Consider the following 22053-nt stretch of genomic DNA (forward strand, 5'->3'; position numbering starts at 1 on the left):
AAATCTTCATTCATAAAGTGGAGGGAGGCGGGGCAAGTGGCTGTTACTGGTGCATGTGATTGGTCGGCTCAGTGGCTGAGTATCAGCCAATGGGGAATGCTGGTTATGATATCACTAGCCATGGAGCTCTGAGTGCACTTAGTATGTAGACTGAAATAGAATAGAACATAATTTTTTTCCTGTCTTGTGGTGCCATAGTTCAGCTTTTACATAAAAACAGGCTGCAGATGGATAATTGGTTACATTTTGATGCAAAATGAGAATTGCATACAGTGAACTCTTCCAGATTGTCAAATAAACATAGGCATAAAGAAAAAAAATTGAAAAAGCTAAGAGATTCAGTGACTCAAGTGAAAATAGGTTATCAGCTATCATCATTTGTTTTGTGTAAAACTAAGAATTTTTCATAATTTGAGTCATTACCACCACCTACCAAGTCCAAAGAACCCAATGTTCCATTTCAGCTTGGCTGCTAAAAGGTGTTGCGTTGCATTGCCATTTCCAAATACATACATACAAACAGACAAAAAGTGTTATGGAGGCTGTAGCTTTGCAAGTTGGAGACCTGTTCAGTCTCGGCAGAGGCTCTTGCTCTGCCAAGTGCCTTCTAGTTTGACATTTCTTTTTTGCCCAGCTGTAAAATGAGGTAATTATCACTTACGCCACTACTGCTCTTATCTCAAAATATCATCCATCAGGCAGGAAGTAAGTTCTGTTTATGTCAATGCAGCAAAGATACTGAAAATACAACACATCCAGACCATATCCAGAAAAGAGGGTTGTTTGTGTGTGTGTGTGTGTGTGTGTGTGTGTGTGTGTGTTTGTCTGTGTGTTTATGTGTGTGTGTGTATGTGTATTTTGCTGGCAGGAAGCGTGCGTGTACCTGTTAAAGCACTACGACTGGTGTTTGGACCCTCCATCACAGGACCTTGAGTACAAATGGCTGCCTGTGTCTCGCCCCACCAATCCCCCCACCATGTCTTTCACTCGACTGGATCAGACCAGATCTGACAAGAACTACACCAGCTAGGGATACACCGTATATTTCGTGATGCACCAGCTGTTAAATTGAAGGAAAAAAAACAAAAAAACAGAGTAAAAGCCAGAACATATCTGAGGCACTGAGAGGGAAGCCATCAAACTGTGAGGCTTTCCCCCGCTGCGTATAATACAGTAATCGTCCTGGGGAAAGCCGAGGAGTGTGCTGGTTTCACTCTGTGTGTTCCTGCTCCGGTGTGTTCCTGTGTGTTTCTGCAGCTTCCTTTGATGAATCTGCACCAGAAAATCCAGAACTAAAAAAACAGAAAAATCATTTTTTAATGAGTTATACATTAGCTACAGTTTGAAAAGATCATGAAACATTAAACTCTTTGGCTCATCACATCTAATTGAAATAACTTGTCTAATACATCAGGCATTGCTTCAAGGTTGAATTTGGATACACCTCACTGTATTTCTTTCTTTTTGTATGATGGTGTTTGTTGTGAGAAGAAAAATTGAAATACCTCCAAAATTGCAACATTTATAAGGTAGAAATTGCATTTTTCCCTGCACACTGCAGTATCAGTGTTTAAACCAAATAGATCCAAGGGAACACACACGTGCACACACAGATACAGGGGTAAGCCCTCAGATTCCATCACTGACTGCAAACCTGTCTGCCCTCCCCCCTCCACCACCTAGCAACCACCACTGCTTAGCAACAGTTCGTCATACTGACACTGACTTGCCTCCTTTTAGTATGCAAGTCTCACTCTCTCTCTCTCTCTTCCTCTCTCTCGCTCTCTCTGTCTCTCTCTCTCTCTCTCTCTCTCTCTCACTCACACACACACACACACACACACACACACACACACACACACTAACCTGGTTATTTTTGAATGCATTCAGTCGGCAGTGATACGCACGCCATCTGAATCACATGTAAATGATGCCAGAAGGAGTTTCAGAGCACACGTCTACATTTTAAATAACTTTGGTAACTTGAATGAATTTTAGCACATGAATCATAAACCAAACGAGACTTATTCTCTACCTCTTACACTGATAAAAATTTGTTTTAATTTAGTAATATAAAAGTGTAGTACATATCCTGTTATGTATGTTTTCATTTGTCTTTTATAATTATTTAAATGCTATAAGTGTTTAATGTCTTACATGTGTAATCTCATAGTTTGGCATATGAGAGTGTATAAATTAATGTTTCTGAGACTGTATGACATCTCAACTATCATGCTACATTGTTATTTTACGAGCCTGTGTGCTACATTTTAAGTAAAAACTGTTCAAATTGAAGTGTTTCATTTTAGTTTCTTCAGTTGCTTCATCTCGTCAAAATTGCAGGAGAAATATTTTGTCATTTTGATAAATTTTTCTTTTAAAATACTGGAAACTCCCATCTCTTCAGGCCTCGTCACATCCTGCAACTGACACTATCTGACAAAGAAAAATCCCTCTTTGGTTGAGCTGCTCAGGTCCATGACGAATGATGAGGGGTCGCAAGAAAACTAGATTAATTTCAAGGTGTCACAAGCCAAAATGGTTGGGAACCACTGCCACAGTGTGACTAGTAGTGACAAAGCGTTTGCAGCTAAAATAAAACAATAATGAGTTCTAATTGCTTTCACCCACGTTGTTACTAAAAGAGAAAATTCAAAGTTCATCTAATATCCTAAGATATAAGAAATTAGTATTCTCCAGTAAAACCCAATGTAAGTATAATAAAATGAAGTAAAATTGCCTACTAGACATACATATATTTATTTTACAATGCACACATACAATATATTAATGGAATATTTTGCATAGTAGCAGTCAATGTGAACTGGAAAACATTCAGCTACAGTATGAATAAAGCCTTGAGTGTGTAATATGTATAAAATGTGAGCTATGCTGTTAATGCTGTCTGCAGTCTGCATAATCAGCTATAGGCATGTGTCTCAGAGAGACGCTTTTGTCCTGCAGAGAGCTGCTCAACAAACCTACCGTTATCTTTGCTGCTCTCTCTCTCTCTCACACACACACACACACACACACACACACACACACACACACACACACACACACACACACACACTCACACATACAAACGCACATCTATGCATATTTCTTACTTTTCTCCCTCAGTTGTCTCAGTTTCTCCATTTCTCTCTCTCTCACTCACACACACACACACTTGCAGACATAAATCACACAGGATCTGACAGAAAATGGGGTTCTTGTGAACAGAGTGGTATGACTCACTCCTCACCCCACACTTGTCCATTAGATGATGCTCCTACTCACAACAATTTATGATAGGCGAGAGGGACTTACTCTGAATCCTCTTTTACACAAGGACACACAACTCTGTTTTACTTATTTCATTTTTCGTGTCATTTACTTTTTAGAGCTTTTTAATTACTGTCTGTTTTTTCTGTTTTTCCTCCTGTGAACTACTTTAAAATACTGAGAAGACACTGGCAAACTAAACATTTAAAGTACCATACTCATGATTTCCTTGTTTTAGTCATATACACTTTAATGCTGATCATTTTGAAAGCTCAATAATTAACATGTTACATCTTGTTTGTTTAATCCATACAAAAACTGAAGTGTAGAAAGCCACTCTTCATTCTTCGCTTTATATTGTACAGAAACATGAGGATACCATTGACTGTAAACTGAAAAATCGATCTTCATGAAACTTCAGACTTCACAATAGGTTAACAGTCTAAAAGATGCAGAATGTGGTCCTACTACTGATACCTACAGGATTTGCAATTTTGCCCATTTGCAAACAGATGAAACATTGGTTTGATTTGGACGTGCTGCTTGTCGCAGGAATTCAATGCAAAGACCTTTAAGTCACCTGATGGACAGATCAGCATTTCACGTGGCACATTTGTTGCATTCCACTCTAAACCGGCCGTGTGTGCTTCTCTTTCACATTTTAAAACATAATTGAAAAATCACCTGACTGTGCACCCTCAAACAATGCCCTAGTGAATTTGCTATTATGAATGCCATTTTAATGAAATTCAAGAATGTGATGAGCAAAGGTGGCAATTTTTTTCTCTCTGCCATACGTACCGATTACAACAAAATGCAGCTCATCTAGGTGTAACTGGAGCTTGTTATGTGAACAAAGATCCTTCATTCACTACAATTCATAGTGTTTGTAGCAAACATGTAACTCAGAGAGTGTAATAGACTGATGCATTCAGTAAAATCATATTCATAGTTCACACAATTGAAACATGTAAAAGGCTGGAATTAGTAATGTTTAGACAAACAGGGTAAAAGTTAAGTAATGCTACAATCTTCTGTTGTGTCGTCTTGTTTTCCAAGGACAGAGGACTTCTAATGTGTCTACCAGATGATACTTAATGAAGGCACAGATCAATAGATGCAGAAAAAGAGAGATATAAACCACGCACTCCAAGCGGGGCCATTTTCCATCCAAGTAAATCGTGTCAGTCATTCTCATACACCGACATACACACATGTCTAACAGGAGGTAGGACAGTGTATCCAGATGGCAGAACAAAGCCTGAGGTCAGTTTTAATGAGCAGAGCTAATTACCACATGACTGTCCTATCTGTCCACTCTCAGTGGACTGCTGGCCTTTAACAGGGTACACAACAGGAAGTAAAGACAGGAAAACCTCACACCCTGCAACTGCTACACACACACATGCTGGGACACACACAGACAGTAGTCACCTCTAAACCCCCGGAAGTAAGTGCATCTTTATTTATATAGCAATAGCAAAAACTGCTTCAAAAGGCGCAAATAAAAACATACATTGATCATTAATATAAAATACACTTGAGAAAAGATACTGTTCTATAACCGGGGACCAGTACAGGAAAACTTGGTCACCACAGGTTCTGAACTTTGAGCATTGCACAACCAGAAGCTCTTGTTGTGAACCTGTTTTAATGTTCGGGCTGATCGGTGTATATCCTCGGCCTGTTTTGACAGAGTTCATTCTGAACCATCAGTAATGTGATTTGAAACTTATTTTGTAGTTTAAACTATTTTCCACAGCTTCATGGATTGACAAAGTCAAAATACACACTGATCAGCCACAACATTAAAACAGGTATTTTTAATGTAGACAGTAGACTCACACATTCAAGTCATTGCTGTAATAGAAGATACAGGGCTCACACCTGCAGTTCGCTACCTGTGGGTTGTAAGCGAGTTAGCTGGAGATGCTAACATTTGCAGTTTATGTTGGAGCATACAAATACAATCAAACATTTCTGCTCATGTGGTTGTGGTCTTGGAATCGGCCGAGTGTCACTTTCATTAGAGCCCCTTGTAAACCCGTTCACTTCAGTGTAATTGGATAATTTCTGTTTTGGAGAGTAGTTTAGCATTTTTGACCCCTCTTATGCATAGTTCACTAGGTCATTCACAAAACTCTACAGCCACAGACGTTCTGTCTCCTTACTATCAGCTGGTATCTCAGTCTCATTGTTTTGATGTCTACAAGTGTTTGACTATCTGGCAATTGAATTCCTGCAACAAACCAGACCTCACAAAAACACACAGAGACACACACACACACACATAGACTCAAGCATAAACACACAAGCATGTGCCTGTCAGTGCAACACACACACTCCTTGCTGCTTACTACTGTGTTTGTCTGTGTTCAGACAGGCAGGAAGGAAAAGCCATTAGTCACTGAGGTGCCATCAAGCACAGTTTAATTGTCTCATTTATCTTCCCTCTGCTGCTGAACTCCATGCTGCTGCCGGGGAGCCCTCGGGAGCAGAACGCTCCGCCAAATATAAGTATATAATCATTTGTTGCAGTAGATGGGACTGTATCTTCTGATGTAAACGTGTGTGATAGAAGCTGAGAAGTGGTCAGCCACTCGTCGGTTACATTGCAACGTTAGTTTGAGATGTGTTATGTTGAAGATGTGTGTGGACCCAGCTCAAAATCTCTAATCTGCTTTGAGCTAAATGTTAAGTCGGTCATTAAGTATAATGTTCACCATCTTAGTTTAGCATGTTAACATGCTAACATTTGGTAATTTCAAAGCCCTGTAGCGTTGCAGTGGACAGAACCCCTTTATTTCTTAACATGACTTTTGTGCTGATGTGCTGCAGCAAGCATAATGTTTTGTTTCTGGTTCTTGGCTTTTCTGTTGTCTACATGATATTCAGAACTGCTACTTTCTTTTTCTTAGCAGTTAGCTCACTTTCCTGCTCTCTCTTGCCTGGTATGTCTTATGTTTAGTCATTCCTCTGTCTCCTTTGGTAATATATAATGAAAGTAGTTAATTTGCTGCAATGGAGGCAATGCTCAGTGAATTCAAAGCACTACTCCGCTTCCCTGCAGCTCCCTAGCAGCCAAGAAACCAGGTCAGCTGGGTGACTGCCCGTAACAGGAGGCGTATCCCTAAGCCCCCGGTTGGCACCCATACACAGTCCAGCCATGTACAAGGTTTGTTTATACCCAGTCTTTTTTTTTTTTAAAAAGTCTCTAAATCTAGCAACAAATGCACTAAGTTGGCAACACTGCATGCTGTTAACGCATCGCGTGGCATTTGGCTGACCAATGGTTGAAAAATAATCAGTCAGTCAGTCAGTCAGTCAGTCAGGGACATTCACTATTATAGGGTGGCCCCACTATTGCAGTCCAGCCGAATATTGGACAAATTAAAAATTTGCGGCATTAGTTGAAAAGTCATAGGATCACCAACTATAAAAATAATGTAAATGGAAATCTCTACATCAAATACTCAAATGTCTTAACCACAGTAGAAATAAACGCATAGAAATCATTTAGGTTAAATAAAACAAATGTAACTGCTTCTTTTAGTCCTCTTAAAAGCCTTAACGCCACCCGGGGGCTTCTGACACTGAAATAACTCAACAGCTCACTACGCACAAAGACTATTTCCGGACTAGCTGTCATCCTCTTGTGACTCTCATTATAATTTCAAAATTAAAATCAAGTGGGTTTGCATGATGTTGCAATTGTAATCGGAGAGAATGAGAGGAAACGGGGGAGTCAGATGAGTGGTTGGGAGTATAGTTGAGTAAACGCATCTCTGTCCAAACTCCCTCTCTCAATGACATACTCTCACTCTGTCTTTTAAACACTCTCAATCACTCCTCCTCCTCTTCTGTACAGCACACAGCATCGCCCCCCTCCATCTCTCCCCCTGTCCTCTCTTTGAGACTTCAGTCATTCATTTCAACATCACAGAACAACACTTGACCTGTTTTTAGCTGCTGCGGTAATGGCTCTGTCTCTGGTGACATCCGCTTGAGAAAAAGAAGAAGAGGTGGAATTGGAGGGGAAAGGCAATGAGAGGGAGGATAGATGGAAGGAATGAGAGGAGGGGAGAGGTCAGAGGAGAGGAGAGGAAAGAAGGTGTGTTAGGGAGGGGAGGAGAGGGGAAGTTGAATGAAAAATTCAACCAAAATCCAAAGGTAATAGTAACAGCTGTATTTTGAGCTGAACTCAATAATAGCTATTAATCTGAGCTGCTTCGCAGTTGCTTTAATGTTAACCTGTTGCTTTTCAAAAGTTTTTATTATTTTTATTTTAAACCAATCTTATGAGAACACCCAAACAAACAATGACTGATCATACAAACAAGTGCTGTCTGTGTAACCACAGTCTAATATATCTTATTCCCCTGTGCCATGGAGCTCCATGTGTCCATAAACTATTCAAATCTTTTAAAAACTACTATGGTTTTAGACTTATATCTGTGAATTTAACCTGATTAACTACAGGCTAGCTAGATTGTAAGATGACTCTGTTATTCTATCCTGACAGTAAAATAACTTAATCAGTATCACTCTTTATTACAGACTAAATAAAATATACAAAAAGTAATCATTATAGCTGAGGAAAGGATTTAAAGTCATCAAACAAACTCAAAATCATCTTCAGAGGGAGAAATCAGAAGCGGTGGAAAAAAAATATCTGGACAATTTTCTGTGCTCCACTTGCTCAAGTTTGCTTGCTTGATGTTAGGAAGAGGTTTGATGCTGAGTATCTGACACAAACACATGATCTTGTGTTTGTTGCAGTCAGTTTTTAAAACTTTAATGTGAGAATACTTGATATTTTTATGCTTCCGCGCCGGCAACAGCCAGAGCTGGAAACATTATGTTTTCAGGTTGTCCGTCCGTGCATCCATCCCATTCTCGTGAATGCGATATCTCAGGGAATTACTTCAGATTTGACACAAACATTCACTTGGACTCAAGAATGAACTGATTAGAATTTGGTGGTTAAAGGTCAAAAGTCACAGTTACCTCAAAAAACACGTTTTTGACAATAACTCATGAATTCATACACCAATTATTACACAATTTAACTCAAATGTCTATAAAGATAAAATGAAGTGATGACATTTTATATCCAAAAGGTCAAAGGTCAACTTCACTCTGACATCATAATGTTCTGCAAAAACACTTCTGGCCATTATTCAATGCTGTAACTCGGGAAGGAGTGATTGTGGCCATATTTCCTGCAACTTGGCTGGTTGCTGGAGGCATATACAATCACAAGGCGGTAATTCTAGTTAGTCTTGTTTACTTATTGTTTGATCATATTGTTCCTGGTTTCAATCAAACTTTTGTTAATTTTATTGTTTTAGCAAACTTCATGGCTTTTTTTTTGTGTGAAGAAAATGTTTATCCTAAGCAAGGTAGTAAATGTAAAGTATTTTTGGTATCCATCAAAACTATTTATCATATTGACACTAATATCAAATGTCTGTGATTGAAACATAACTCTAATATTGGGAACTGATTGTATTTTACGAGTGTTCAACTGTCAGTATGGATAACTAACCTCCACTCCTCCCTAGCAGAAAAAAATATCATAAATCTTATTTAGTCCCTATCACACACACTTGTGCAGACACATAGTGAGCAAGCAGCCAAACCAGGCCACCATCCAGACACACTGCATTCTTACACTCAATCTGTGCCGTTTGCTTGGTGTTACAGAGCTCTGTGAAAAGTATGTTTATCCTCAGCTGTTAGGAAAGCTGGCTTTCCAACACGCTGAGATATAGAGACAACAATAGCAGGTCTGTTTCTTTTACAGCTTTAGCCTTGCTCACATAGTTTGAATTAAGAGGTCAGGCCACTTGTCTAATAGTCCTGCTTTCACTCCTGACCATACTATTCACAGTGAACCTAGCTGTTCTTTTGTGTAAGTAAACAACCAAACTGGTGTTCAAGCGGATTAGTCCAGGTAACTCAAAAATATAATTTCAGATAGTATAAGTTTAGATATATTGTAATTTAATAGAATTCAGATGTGAAGTGTTTGGTCAGTCATGCATCATTTCTAATTTACTGCAGTATTTTCCCTCAAAACTTTCCTTTGTTCAAGTAGCTGATTTTAAATCTGTGCATCGAACACAATTAATAACCTCATAAAGGAGCAGAGGCACTGTCAGCAGAGATGAGTGATGGGTGAATTGTGGGGATGATTGAACAGTAGTATAGAGACATGGGATTATATAAGCACACTGTAATGATAACCAGAGCGGTATAAGTGTACTCATTTAAGTTCTTAATTGGAGCAGATGAACAGCATTGTACAGAGAAAGTCCCAGTAGAGAAGCAAATATATTTTGGAAATTTTGCAATTCAGAAAAATATGTTTTATTCCTGATGGATAATGATGATAATAATGATAGTGATGGGACTGGGATTGATTGCTGTAAATGTGGGTTAATTTATAGCCAAAATAAGTTCTCAAATGAACACAAAAAATCCATGTTTTTTTTTCCTCAGAATTTATCCCAGTGGGTTTGTAGGAGGAGATTCTTGTCTTTGCACAATTAGAGAAGATAACAGCATTTAGAACATGGGGAGTTACAGCGAAACTCTCTCAGTCCTGAGACTTCAGTGCCAAAAAAAGAAAACACATTTTCTTAGAAACTGAAGAATGGGTTCGGTGTATGGCTGAGGGACTGAGTAGGAGTTGGACTGTTCAGTTCCAGCATAGTTTCCAGTGTTTTATCCTCCTCTGAGTTTATATATTCAGGATCTGAAGATGTAGTAAGTTATTAAAACACGGGCCAGTAGTGCCTTCCTGAACGTGATAAATGAAGTGAATTTCAAGTGCAGCGAAAATTGGTAATACTCCCAGCAAGAGACAACAAATGATACACGAGGCCCAAAATATTATCAAGTGTTTCCTGGCAACCACAAGTTTCACTTCTAATAAAGTGCAATGCTGAGACGAATGTGGCATAATTCATGGGAAACATTTTGAGAGAGAGGAGGCATTTCCCCTGCAGCGAGAATGGGAACTGGTTAGTGGGACATATTTGATATGGATGATACAGTCCTCTTTAGAAAATAAAATCACTCAAACTATCTTTGGTTCCCAGAATGTGGTCCGCCCTCAAAATTATATAACATCCTGTATCTAACAGCTCAACTCTCCTGTAAATATTGTCCAAAAGTCGCTCTTTACCAAGGGGCCGTTATTTATAGACGGTGTGTTAAAGCAAAGGGCATGGGCAGTATTGCTTGCAGCATAAACAGACAATCGGTATCCATAGCAAAGTCAATGTAGATAATGCAGTTTGCTTTAAAAGAGCAAAATATCATGTCATATCAGCCACAACACAATGAGATTAGCTGAGAGGTCCAGTAAATGTGAATCAACCCTCACATCTGAAACACAATGATATTTATGTGCAGTTACATTACACAGAATGAGAATGTGATTTCAAGCCAATGTGACATTGCTGTAACCTGTGACAGCAAAGAGCGATTTGACCTTTATTAAGCGAGGAAATGTTCACATTCACAGTAAGCTCTTTCATTCAATTCATTCAAGTTTGTAGGAAAAGTTATAGGAATAGTATTGATGGATGAGAAAATTGATACCACACTCATATCTGTTTGTATGAAGCTACAGCCAGAACACACTTAGCTTAGCTTCGCATAAGCTGCTCCTGGCCACACACACACACACACATATAGCAGGTGTAATGTTTACCATGTTCACCAGATTAGCTAATGTTTGCTAATCATCACTAAATACAGAATATAGCTGAGACTGATGGAAATTTCATTCGTTTTGCAGATGTGTGGTTATAAATCTAGTACAAACTGAAATTTTGACCTGATATTGGTACTAGATGAAAAATTATTATAAAATTCATCCAAATTTTATGGTAATTTTCGTGGTCTTAATTGTCAAATTTCATGCTCCTTAGTTTTTTACCTTTATTGTCAGCTTGGCTAAAAAGAAAAAGAAAATTCTTTTAAGCAATTACTCTGTACGAGAACAGATAAGTGCATCAGAGACAAACTTTTGATATTTCAGGTTACGTAAACAAGAAGCTATAAATCCCTGAAAACATCCTGGAACATTATGAAAATACGATAAATCTACTTTCTCCAACTGACAACACTGAAATTAAACACTTTTTTCATAGATGTGTGTGAGTGGCTCACTCAGAAGCTGGCTCTTTAATTGTTTCCATTCCAATATGTACATTTGAATCACCTGCCCTATGCACTATTGTGGGTTTTTCTGTGCTGAAGAAAGCAGTATGTTCTGAGACACTGATTCATAGCATTAAAAATAAAATGCTAGCATCGGAGTCATGAGAGTGCAGCTCTCGCCTCCGTCTTCTCAGTTATTTTCTTTTTGTGCCTTGGATTCAGACTTGGAAAACTACAAGTCTAATTCTTCAACCTGCCTTTCACCAGTTTAAGTTGCATTAAGGACAATTTTTAAATGTAGAAACACGCCCATCTTAATGATTATCTAACATAGATGGAGATACTTGTTGCTTAAATGAAAGTAAACAACACCATCTGGATAGTCCTTTGTCTCATGTGAGAATTTGTGTTAAAACTGCACAAAAGAGATTTTTTTCCTCAACCAGGATTAGCTCACATTAGTATTGTCTCAATTCAGTATCCGCATCCCTCAAAGGCTGCATTTTAAGACCTTCACAGCAGCGCGATAAGGCTGTCTCATTTCGAAATGCATCCTTCTTTCCCCGAAGTATGCAACGGATAGCTCCTCCACGTGCGTTCCTCACTGCGTTCCAAGATTAATTGCATTGCATGAATCACTGTTCAAAAAGAGAATAAGGAGGATTCTGCAAATAAAACAGCAGCCAAGGATAAATAGGAAATATCCCATGGACCAGATCATCTAATTTCGGTTCAGCCTCTGCAGGTTATGCAGGTCTTCGGACGCCATGCCCTTGTGGACTGCGTCCTCCGAAGGTCGCTGCCCCTGAATTGAGACAGAGTTATTGTTTCGTCCCTTTCAGTAATAATGTCTCACCTGCAGGTTTGATTGTTGAAATACGGACATGTATGAGTAGAGTCACATGACAAATAAACTGCAAGCACAGTTTTCATCTTTATCTCAAAGGCACAGACAAAATGTTTATTGACATTTAATCAATTCTTTTTTAATTGTTTTTTTATAATTAAAATATCTATTCTGACTTCTCTGACTGGCTGAGTATATTAAACCCTGAGCAGCAGATCCCCAGTTCGACTCCCAGCCAGTGGGATTGTTTACTGCATGACACTCCCCTACTCTACCTGTATTTCCTGTCTGCTTCCATTGTCACTGGCAAATAAAGGCATAAAAATGCCCAAAAAGTAACTTAAAAAAAAAAGAGTGGCTAGGCTAACACTGGCCGTGATGAGTATCAGGGAATCCTTTTGTCATGTATCACATTTGCAGTCACACACCGGACTTGTTCTGGTCCTAACTCACTAATCAGCCCGAGTGTGGCATCTTTTAACTCACGATATCTGATCGCTACAGTGCAAGATTGAACAGCTCATTTTGGCTCAGAGGCTTCCTATGCTTTTCCAAAAGGTTTTTTCAGAAGTGTGAATCTTGTCTGCTCATCTGGTAATGCCACATACACGCTATTTGCAAAGTGACTCAGTACTGCTTCATCAAGCTCCTGAGACCTGCTGGTTGCTCCCTACCAACCCCTCCCCTCCTGTCTATCCACCATGTGTCTGTAGGTCAGCGCTGCTAGCTGTTAGCAGATTTACACATGACTGTGAGTTGTTTTTTCTTCAACCAACATTATGTGTGTGCTTTTCAGACAATAATTCCAGTAGTTTAGTAAAGAACTCCTTGAAAGATATGTTCTTGCAGGTTTACAAGTTTCTACTGGATTCAGCTATTTTTTTTTTTTGGTGGTGTTATCAGCCCAGTGTTCTAATAGATTAGGTTGGATTCAGCTGGTAGGTGACAACAAAGTGCTTAGTTGATCTTTTGACATGATAATGTTTCTGCAAACTTTTTTTTAAATTCAGGATGATGATGATGAATGTGATGATGAGTAAATGGTAAACTCCAGACTTATGTAACACGATAAATCTTGTAAATTACACAAGTAATCCAATTGAAAATGATGGGACATTCAACCCACTGGGAGTATTAAAGGTAAATTCAGCATGTTAATGCTTTTATGGTTTTAAGGTTTAAGGTTTGCATGAAAGTTTGTCGATCGTGCACATTTTAAAGTTGATCTTGACTTCTCTATTACATGAGAGCAGGAGGCAGGAAGAGAGAGCTTGTGAAATGTTACAACACACACTACATAACATGATTCAGCTGCGTGCGTTGTTCTGTGGAAGATTGTCATAACACCTGGAGCTCTGAGTTTCATCTTGTGCCTCTAGCGGGCACAGAGGGGGTGAGGAAGGAAATGTTTCAGTTGTGTGTTGTGTAACTCTAGCCATGTTAGCTGTCAAGCAATTGGGCAATTGACTCATGGCTATACACTCATACAAACACACACACACACACGTGCACGCACACACACACACACACACACACACACACACACACACTCAGAGAGAGGAAATTCAATCACTTAAATGTGACCATGTCACATTAACAAGGACACTCCGCTTCCTGTCATTCCTCCCCCACTCATCTCCTGTCTTCCTCTCCTCCCCCCTTCTCCCCTTATACCCCCAACACTGGTCAGCTTCCCTTCATGTTGTTTTGTGGGAAAATGAACAAAGAGGTAGCCAGACACAGGTCAACATGAGTTCAATATGGTTTGTCTTTTTTGTGAGAGAGTACTGTATGTGTGTGTATGCTAGTGTAGTATATCTGTATGTGCATGTGTGTGTTTGTTTGTCTATACCTGTTGTCACCAGTAGTAATTGCCCACTCGTTGCCTTAGTAACCACAGTTCCTGGCTCTGTCACAGTTTCTCGAACAAAAAACATGACAGATTGATGACGTCAACATGAGTGTCAGGTCGGTCGCCCCTCTGACACATATGACAGAGAGAGTGTGGTGCAAGGTTTCTGTGTGTGTGTGTGTGTGTGTGATTGTCTGGGTGCATGTCAGCAACAGTAAAATATACTCTTTTTGCATCCAGATTCACAAATTCAATGTACGGAAGACTAGCAAACTAACTGCAGTGCGTGTGTGTGTTTGTGTGTACAGATGTGGAGAGGGTTTCAGTCTGTTTCCTGTCTTTAATCCCTGTGTCTGTTGTGCTTACACTACCACATGTCAGACAAACACACTCACACACACACACACACACACACATACACACACACACACACACACACACACAAGTTGTACTTTAGTCCTGCCTGCGTTTGACCTGCAGATAATCCCCCTGACAGTCTTCATTCATAGTCATTCATTCAGAAATACTGAGAGGACCTGAGCCACTGATGCAAATAATATGAAAATCATTTTCAAAAAAAGTAAACTTGAGTTTAATAAGAGGTCATTAAGGGCTCCTGATTTTTGTCACCAAATAGTTTCAAAATATATTTAGTTTGTTGTTTCTGTTTCTTTTCTTCTTCCCTTTTCAACATCTACAGCAATATTTGCCCACACACCAGCTTACATGCATGTGCACACATACTTTCTGAATTATATTCTTGACATCAACTTGTGTCATTTATTTTATGTTTTGTCTCACTGTTTTGTACAAGTTTCTGGCCTAATATTAATTCACAATTCATTCAGTTTCATGTTATTAGTTTTTCCTTATTTAAACCTTAATGTTATTATCTTTGCAGTGATAAAATAGAACGTAGCCGGCAGCCTGTTTTTCTGTTATCCTGTATTGGACAGATGCAAGAACTGGACATTTGAACCTCTTCTTCTCTCAGTAAAGGCAGCTGGTCATTCCAGCAAACACACACACACACAAAAATTGCAGCAATAGTGTAGTTCAACTTTGGTGAATCTTGATATGCAAACATTCATGCTGTTGATCAATGGCAAACTGTCTTGACAGTGCTGACCTTTGGGTCCAAAATGGAGGATGTTGCACCATACACTGTTATTTTACATGCTCCACAAAGGAGGAATAATTCGCAGATACTTATGAGACCAAAGTCAAAAAAATATGTCTTTTAAATAAACAGGGAACTTGTTTTCCTGTTAACAACTGAGCTAACAAGCTTGATAACTGATTGTCTGGAAGCTAGCTAGCTCAGAGAGCTTTTCTCTCCAAGGACGAAATGTCAACGAAGAGTGAAGGGCCCGGTACAGAGAAAAACAGAAAGAGACTCAGAGACCACTACTGACTAGTCCTAGCACTATTGACTTGATGGCATTTTCCGCAGCTGGCTAGCATGTTAGTAGTTAGCTTGCAGGCTGCAGTAGTCTACCAACTAACCCTGTGAGGTGTTGCTACGTCATCAATCTTCCAGAGCCACATTTATCACAAAGACGTGCAGATGAATTTTGCCTTGCTAGTGTGTGGTGTGACCGAACCATAACTTCAATGTTAATAGTAAGTGAGGCAAACTGCTGCTAAGCACTGTTTTATGTCATCACATTATCTAAATATGATGACTGCTTACCACTTCTTCTCTTCGGCATCCCTGCTGTCTGTAAACCCCTCAGCACCAGCCTGTGGACATTACCCAGACTGCAGAATATAAAAAAGGCAAGCAGTCTGGACTCGTGCCCAAGCTGTGAGACAGTATTTATGACAGGAAGATACTTCCTCTGGGCTATGATCATGAATTCTCTCCTGTTCTTATTAACTAAAACAATATTTGTATTAGCTGTATAGTTTGAAAAGTTTGAATGTTGTAGGTTTAAGAGGAATGTTTGGCTGCACACATGCCCCCGAGTTACAGATGTTCGAGTAAAATATGAATAACTTTGAATATGATGTCACTTTTTCATCCTGTGCTGTTTTGACTATTCAAAACACACACTGAGATTTGAATGAGGAATAAGTGTTTCTTTTGTTTTTGTTTTTGTTTTTTGTGAGTGTGTGACAGAGAAAGAGACAAGGGGAAAAATTACACTGTTGTGACGCTTTTACTTTAGTTTTGTTTGCCACATTTTGGGTTGAAAATGTCATGCCACTGTAAACGGAGTCCTCCATGACAAGCAAAGGCATGCTTCATGTTATGTACGTTTGGCATTAGACCGCATTGTTAGTCTGTTGTGCCCCCTGGAAACCTTAATTATCTGTTCTTTTTTCTCATTGGTTTCTATGGTGGAGGTGTCTGTGTGTGTTCCACACAGTGCTATAGGAACGTAAAGTGCTGACAGCACTGTAAAAGATGTTTACTTCAAAAGAATAGTTTTAGGAAACATGTTTATTTGCCTTCTTGCTGAGAATTTGACAAAAAAAGATACCACTATCTTATATATTTGTTGACTATGAAGTCTCAGCCAGCTGACTGTTAGTTTAGCTTAGCATAAAAGTGGGGAGAGGGGGAGAGAGCTAGCCTGGCCAAAGGTAGCAAAATCCACCTACCAGCACATCATGAACGATTCAGCCTCGACACCACTGTTTCCTTTCCCATTGTCGTCCAAGTCATGGATTATCGAATAGTGAAGTGTTTTCAAATGGCTGAAGAGGAATAATACAACACGTGTGTGTGTGTGTATGTGTATGTGTATGTGTTTGTGTTTGTGTATGTGTATGTGTATGTGTATATGTACGTGTATGTGTGTGTGTTGGCAGTCTGTCTGCAGCCTCAGGTTCAGCAGGTTAGCATTTAAGGCCTATAGACAAGAAAGATTTCAGTGCAGTGACCTTGCATCTGTGTGTGTGTTTTGTAAGTTGATCCACTGAAACAGGGATAAGCAGTTGGTGACCGGTCAGCTTTATTACTCATTAACCCACACAGTCTCAATAAACATCTCTGGACAACATGACATCGCCCCAAAACTACTGCGCCACAGCATTGAACTCCATTTTAAAGCTGGCAGAAATCAATCATCTACTAATATAAACACAGAAGAAATCAAAACAGGTAAGAGCATTGAAAAAAATCAAACCATCACCTAGAAAATAAGAAAGTAGGAATCCAAATTGGATAACAATTATGAAAAGCACACCACCACATACATTTCTTTTATATGTCAATCCATGTTTAGATGAATATCGAAATCAAAATTTAGCTCTGTTAAATGTTTAATTTAAGAAAAGAAAAGAGTAAAATCAGCCGACTAGTGACATGACATTCTCACTTAGCCCTCATCAAGCTCACTATTCAGAGTAACTGGGACACTGATTCTGGAAGGGCACATTGCTATTTAGCTTTTTTGTCTGTTTTTTTGTGGGGGTTTTAATGCTTTGAGCAGCATAAACAAAAGTCTACTTAGTCTACCCACCATTGAGACAGTGGCATGTTTTTTGTGATTTGGATGAACTAGGGCAACTTTAATGTGTGTTTCCTTTTAAAGACTCCTGTTACAGCTTTTTCCATTATTAGTCATCTTTTTCTAAAGACTAAAAACATCTCATACAACAATATCATGGTCAAACAAACACCCAAATAGCACTTAGAAGTGTGGTTTCTTACTTTTTTAAATTTTACCTGAAGAGCAGAAAATTCTCATTTTTATGATATGATCATCCTGGTTGAAAAATGAACCCCACCTTTTCAGCCACATGAACTCGTCTTTGCATTGTAAGAGCATCAGTGTATGCAACATGAGAAAATGTGGATCTGCACCAAATAGAGTTTACAGTTTATTTTTCTCTCCTCTGTGTCCTTAAAGCATCTCTGTCCCCGGTTTTTCCTGTCATACATTCATTCTCCTTTTTTACTTTCACTCACATAACTTTCTCTCTCTCTCTCTCTCTCCTTCTCCACTCACATAAACACATGACAAATGACACAAACTCATTCATGAAAACGTAGCAGCACTCAGTCAAGGCTTAACCACTGGATTATGAGATTAGAGAGTGGGACAGATTTAGAGTGTACACATGCTTCTCGCACACACACACACACACATCTGTGTATATATTGCTTTTTATGGTATGTTGGTGTTTTCATTATCCTACCTTGTGGACTGATATTGCGTACATACTACAATTAAATTGCATACCGTTCGTTTAAAGAAGTAGTTCAACATTTTGGAGACAGCACTCATTTGCTTTGTTGCCGAAGAAAAGAACATCTATTCCGTTCTCATGTCTGAATATGAAGCTAGAGCCAGAAGACAGTTAACCTGGCTTAGACAAGTTGACAAATGAGATATAACATGGTATTTAGTGAGCTTTAAAGGTCCTGGTAGGTCCTACGCAGATGCTTTAACCTTTGCACCAAAACAGGCTAGTTGTGCTAAGCTAACCATCTCCTCGCTTTCTGGGGTCACAGACTTGAAAGTGGTATAAACGATGCATCTATACAGACAGCGTTTCATTTTATTTTTTTCACTCGGCCATCTCACACACATCTGACGTGAACAGATAAACTCCTGCGCCTTCTGTGTAGACATAATTTCAGGAAGAGAGCAAAATGGCGTATTTACCAAGATGTCAAACTATCCCTTTAAAGAGATGGTTTGTTGGTAATCAGCTCTGTCAGCATAAAAAGTAAATGGAATGTGTTCATATAGCGCTTTTCATACCAATGTGAGCAATTGGTGTTCAGTGTCTTGCTCAAGGACACTTGACACTCATTCTGTCCACACAGCATGTGGACAGAAGGAGGTAAGGGCACAACTGCCAATGCTGTGAGGGACAACCGTCTTTATCTACTGAGCCACAGCCGTAAATTGCTCTTTGCTGTCATCACTTGCTGTCACTCTGTCTGTATACTCCTCTTGCCGTCCACTGCCACTTTGCTCTACAGCTATTTTTTTTTTATTACTGGTGCTCGCTTTCATGTATTTTACAGTATGCTTTGGTATTGTATGTTTATATTACAGTACCTGACTCTGTAGCATCATGATGTCATTTATAGTCCATATTCTCTTTAGTGACATGAATATTCCTTTTTTTTTATTACTGCTCAGTATGATTAACTGAACAACATTATAGCTGAAAGAGGAGAATGAGGGTGAAAGAGGTCAATGAAAGAGACAGCAAGGGATACGGGAAGAAAATGGAGCAAAGAAAGGAGGAGGGAGAGAGATATTTACCATCACTGACATGTAGCCTACAAAATATCCTCTCTCTCTCTCTCTCTCTCACACACACACACACATACTCAACCACTGTATTGACGGATGACGACATGCAGGCGAGGGATGTGAGGGGATGAATGGATGGACATGGGAGAGGGAGAGGAGGGTGGGAGGGATGACATCAGCACAGAGTATCTTCCCAGCCAATCCCCTCGCAGCCCCCCTGCCTGCCGTCTCCGCCCTCCCACACCTCTCCCTTGTTGCTACGGCAGCAGCACCATCCCGCCTGTGTGAGGCATTGTTTGGGGTTGGTAGTAATGCGGAGTGGTGTGTGTGTGTGTGTGTGTGTGTGTGTGTGTGTGTGTGTGTGTGTGTGTGTGTGTTGATATGGGGCTCTACAGTCTGCAATCCAGCACAGGAAATCATCTGTCTTTTCTTATTCCATCATCCCCTCATCATCTTTCATCTCCTCCTCCTCTCCCATCCCCTGCTCTGCCTATCTCTGTCAAGTCTTCCATCTTTCATCTCACCAGCTCACCTCTCTGTCTTAATTTTCAACGTCCTTCATTCATGACTTTCAAGACTCATGATTTTTGCTGCAATGCCTCTGTCACACATCACAAACACTACACACACATTCACATACTCACATTCATATACACCTATATATACATGATACTGTCACTCATTTCCTGTATGATTTTAACCACATGGACATACTAAGTCTGATCTGGGTACATGTGAGTCTACAGACAGGTGACAAACTTGAAAAATGAGTGGACAAACAACGAATGCAGATACTCATACTTCAATCTGTCTCTTGCATGTCCCCAAACTTCATGGAAGTTCAACACTGAATTGATGGAGTTTCCCTTTGACAGTGAAGATAGATACCACATCTAAATGTGTTAGAAAAATACGTTCTTATGGCCAGTAACTCAATTGGCTAAGAGTGGCTGGATAAAATCTATGAAAATCCAAACATTTTATATTATATACTGTATATTTTTTAATTTTCATGTCATACAAATGGTGACTACCGATACTTCTGTTTTTACACAAAAATACCTACAAACTTGTTGTTGCCTTATAACCATGAAGCGTCTGCCACATTTCCTCTTGTGAGATTTGACATTTGCTCTCTGTTGAGTCTAGACCGTCTCATTTTTTTACCACGTCAGACGGAACACAAGACATAAATACTACAGAACTTCCCATGAGTTCAAGCTGGTTGGAAACAAGCTGTCTGCTTACAAGTGTCATTTCAACGCTGCTGTCAGATCATACTTGTATTACATGAGTCTTGTAATATTCATTAAAAATAAATCAGACACAACATTTGAGAGTTGAGCATAAAGGCCTGTGAACAAAAGCCTAACAAACACAGATCCATATGCACATGTGTTGCCTACCCATTTGCTCAAGTTTTCCCACATAAACCCATTCATAATAAATGTATCTGAGGATTATACAATATTAAAATGATCTGTTTCTATAGTCTCTTTATCTGCATGTCTCTTTCAGCTGGAGCGTCTGCCTGCGTTGCAGCCCGTCTGTTTGTGTCAGGGCGTCTGCATTTTCTTCTTCTCATCTGCTGCCGTGCTGCTCTCTTTCCTCCCGTAACCATGGAAATGAGATCAACATGCAAATACCTGAGCACGCTCACTAAGGCTGTGTGATAGAAGATGCAAATTACATTTCCGCTTGTAGGATTACACACCCACACACACAGATGCACACTCAGACGTATACACAGACAGATTTATGTACGTGCGTGCACATACGTAAGCACACCTACCTGCAGTCAGCACATTACACCAGTCAGACTGAAATTATCTACAGGAGATGTTATTTAAGTGGTAACATTTGAAGAAAGTCTGAAATATTCACATCAAAGTTTAAAATTAGAATAATCTCATTTTTGGCATTTGATTTAAGTGACAAGTAAAATGTATCAAATTGAAAATGTGATAGGACCTTAAAGCTTATATCTAACATCATTTTAATAAGTTGCCATGGCTAAAATGTTGCATCCAGTGGAAACTAAGCAACATTAGCATTCATTTGCAGATATATTTCTGGCCAAATGTCAAATATAAGTCTGATATTCACTGTTCTTTCAGCTGTGTTTTTGTCTCCAATGACCCAGGTATAGGCCCCTTGAGCTGCTAACCTTCTGTCTGTCCTGTGGTGCTGGGCAGGTAGCTTAGCATACAGTTAGTTTGTGAGAGTTCAGCAGACTGAATATACAGCACATTTGTGGGAATGAACACAAAACGATAAAGCTCAAAGAGGCTCAAAGAACCATACGGCCGAAGGTCTGGATTTTAATGGTTTCAGCATATGCAAGCCATATTTTCAAAAGAAAGAATCATTTGATTCACTGTTGTTTTAAAAATATTTGCAGGTTTAAAGACTTAAATAAAGGCACATGGGCCTACTATAAAATGCGAATAAAAAAGTCAGTTGAGCATTTCTTCATAATAACATGTCTGAAAATTGTTCATTTTAAATCGATAAACCCCTTTATTTATATAATAGGAAACTACTAAACCTAACGATAATTCAAGTGTGGCCATGGGCTGGTTAAGGCATGCTAAACCCCGCTGTGCGCCTCGTGGAGTCTAATCTCAATCTACCTCGCCTCTCGTCGTTTCATTGATTTCTTTTTTTTTTTTTTTTTTTTTTTTATG

General features: G+C 39.3%; 1 protein-coding gene and 1 long non-coding RNA gene across 5 annotated transcripts in view; one reads left to right on the forward strand and one right to left on the reverse strand.

Moving 5' to 3' along the window:
• LOC111655749 (uncharacterized) overlaps window positions 1-22053 on the forward strand; it is a 41784-nt gene that overhangs the window by 19419 nt on the left and 312 nt on the right. Inside the window, exon 11 of one of the 4 annotated variants that reach the window (XM_087174251.1) lies at window positions 20885-22049. The exons of 1 other annotated variant lie outside the window; for it this stretch is intronic. In XM_087174251.1, coding sequence (XP_087030377.1) covers window positions 20885-20983 — 99 coding nt within the window. In that variant the 3' untranslated portion in view covers window positions 20984-22049. Of the gene's footprint in view, window positions 1-868; window positions 2296-2407; window positions 2842-20884; window positions 22050-22053 lie in introns of those variants that run through there. 2 more of the 4 variants (XM_087174253.1, XM_023407252.2) reach the window with 2 other exon arrangements.
• LOC147819073 (uncharacterized) lies at window positions 9539-17068 on the reverse strand. The gene is made up of 2 exons (XR_015437310.1): window positions 16752-17068; window positions 9539-12250 (listed from the first exon to the last, which is right to left on the reverse strand). It is a non-coding gene; the product is annotated as an uncharacterized LOC147819073 (long non-coding RNA).

This window comes from Seriola lalandi, unplaced genomic scaffold, assembly GCF_002814215.2.
Source record: "Seriola lalandi dorsalis isolate HSWRI2012SDOR001 ecotype SW California unplaced genomic scaffold, Sedor1 jcf7180002054332, whole genome shotgun sequence".
NCBI classification, from domain to species: domain Eukaryota; kingdom Metazoa; phylum Chordata; class Actinopteri; order Carangiformes; family Carangidae; genus Seriola; species Seriola lalandi.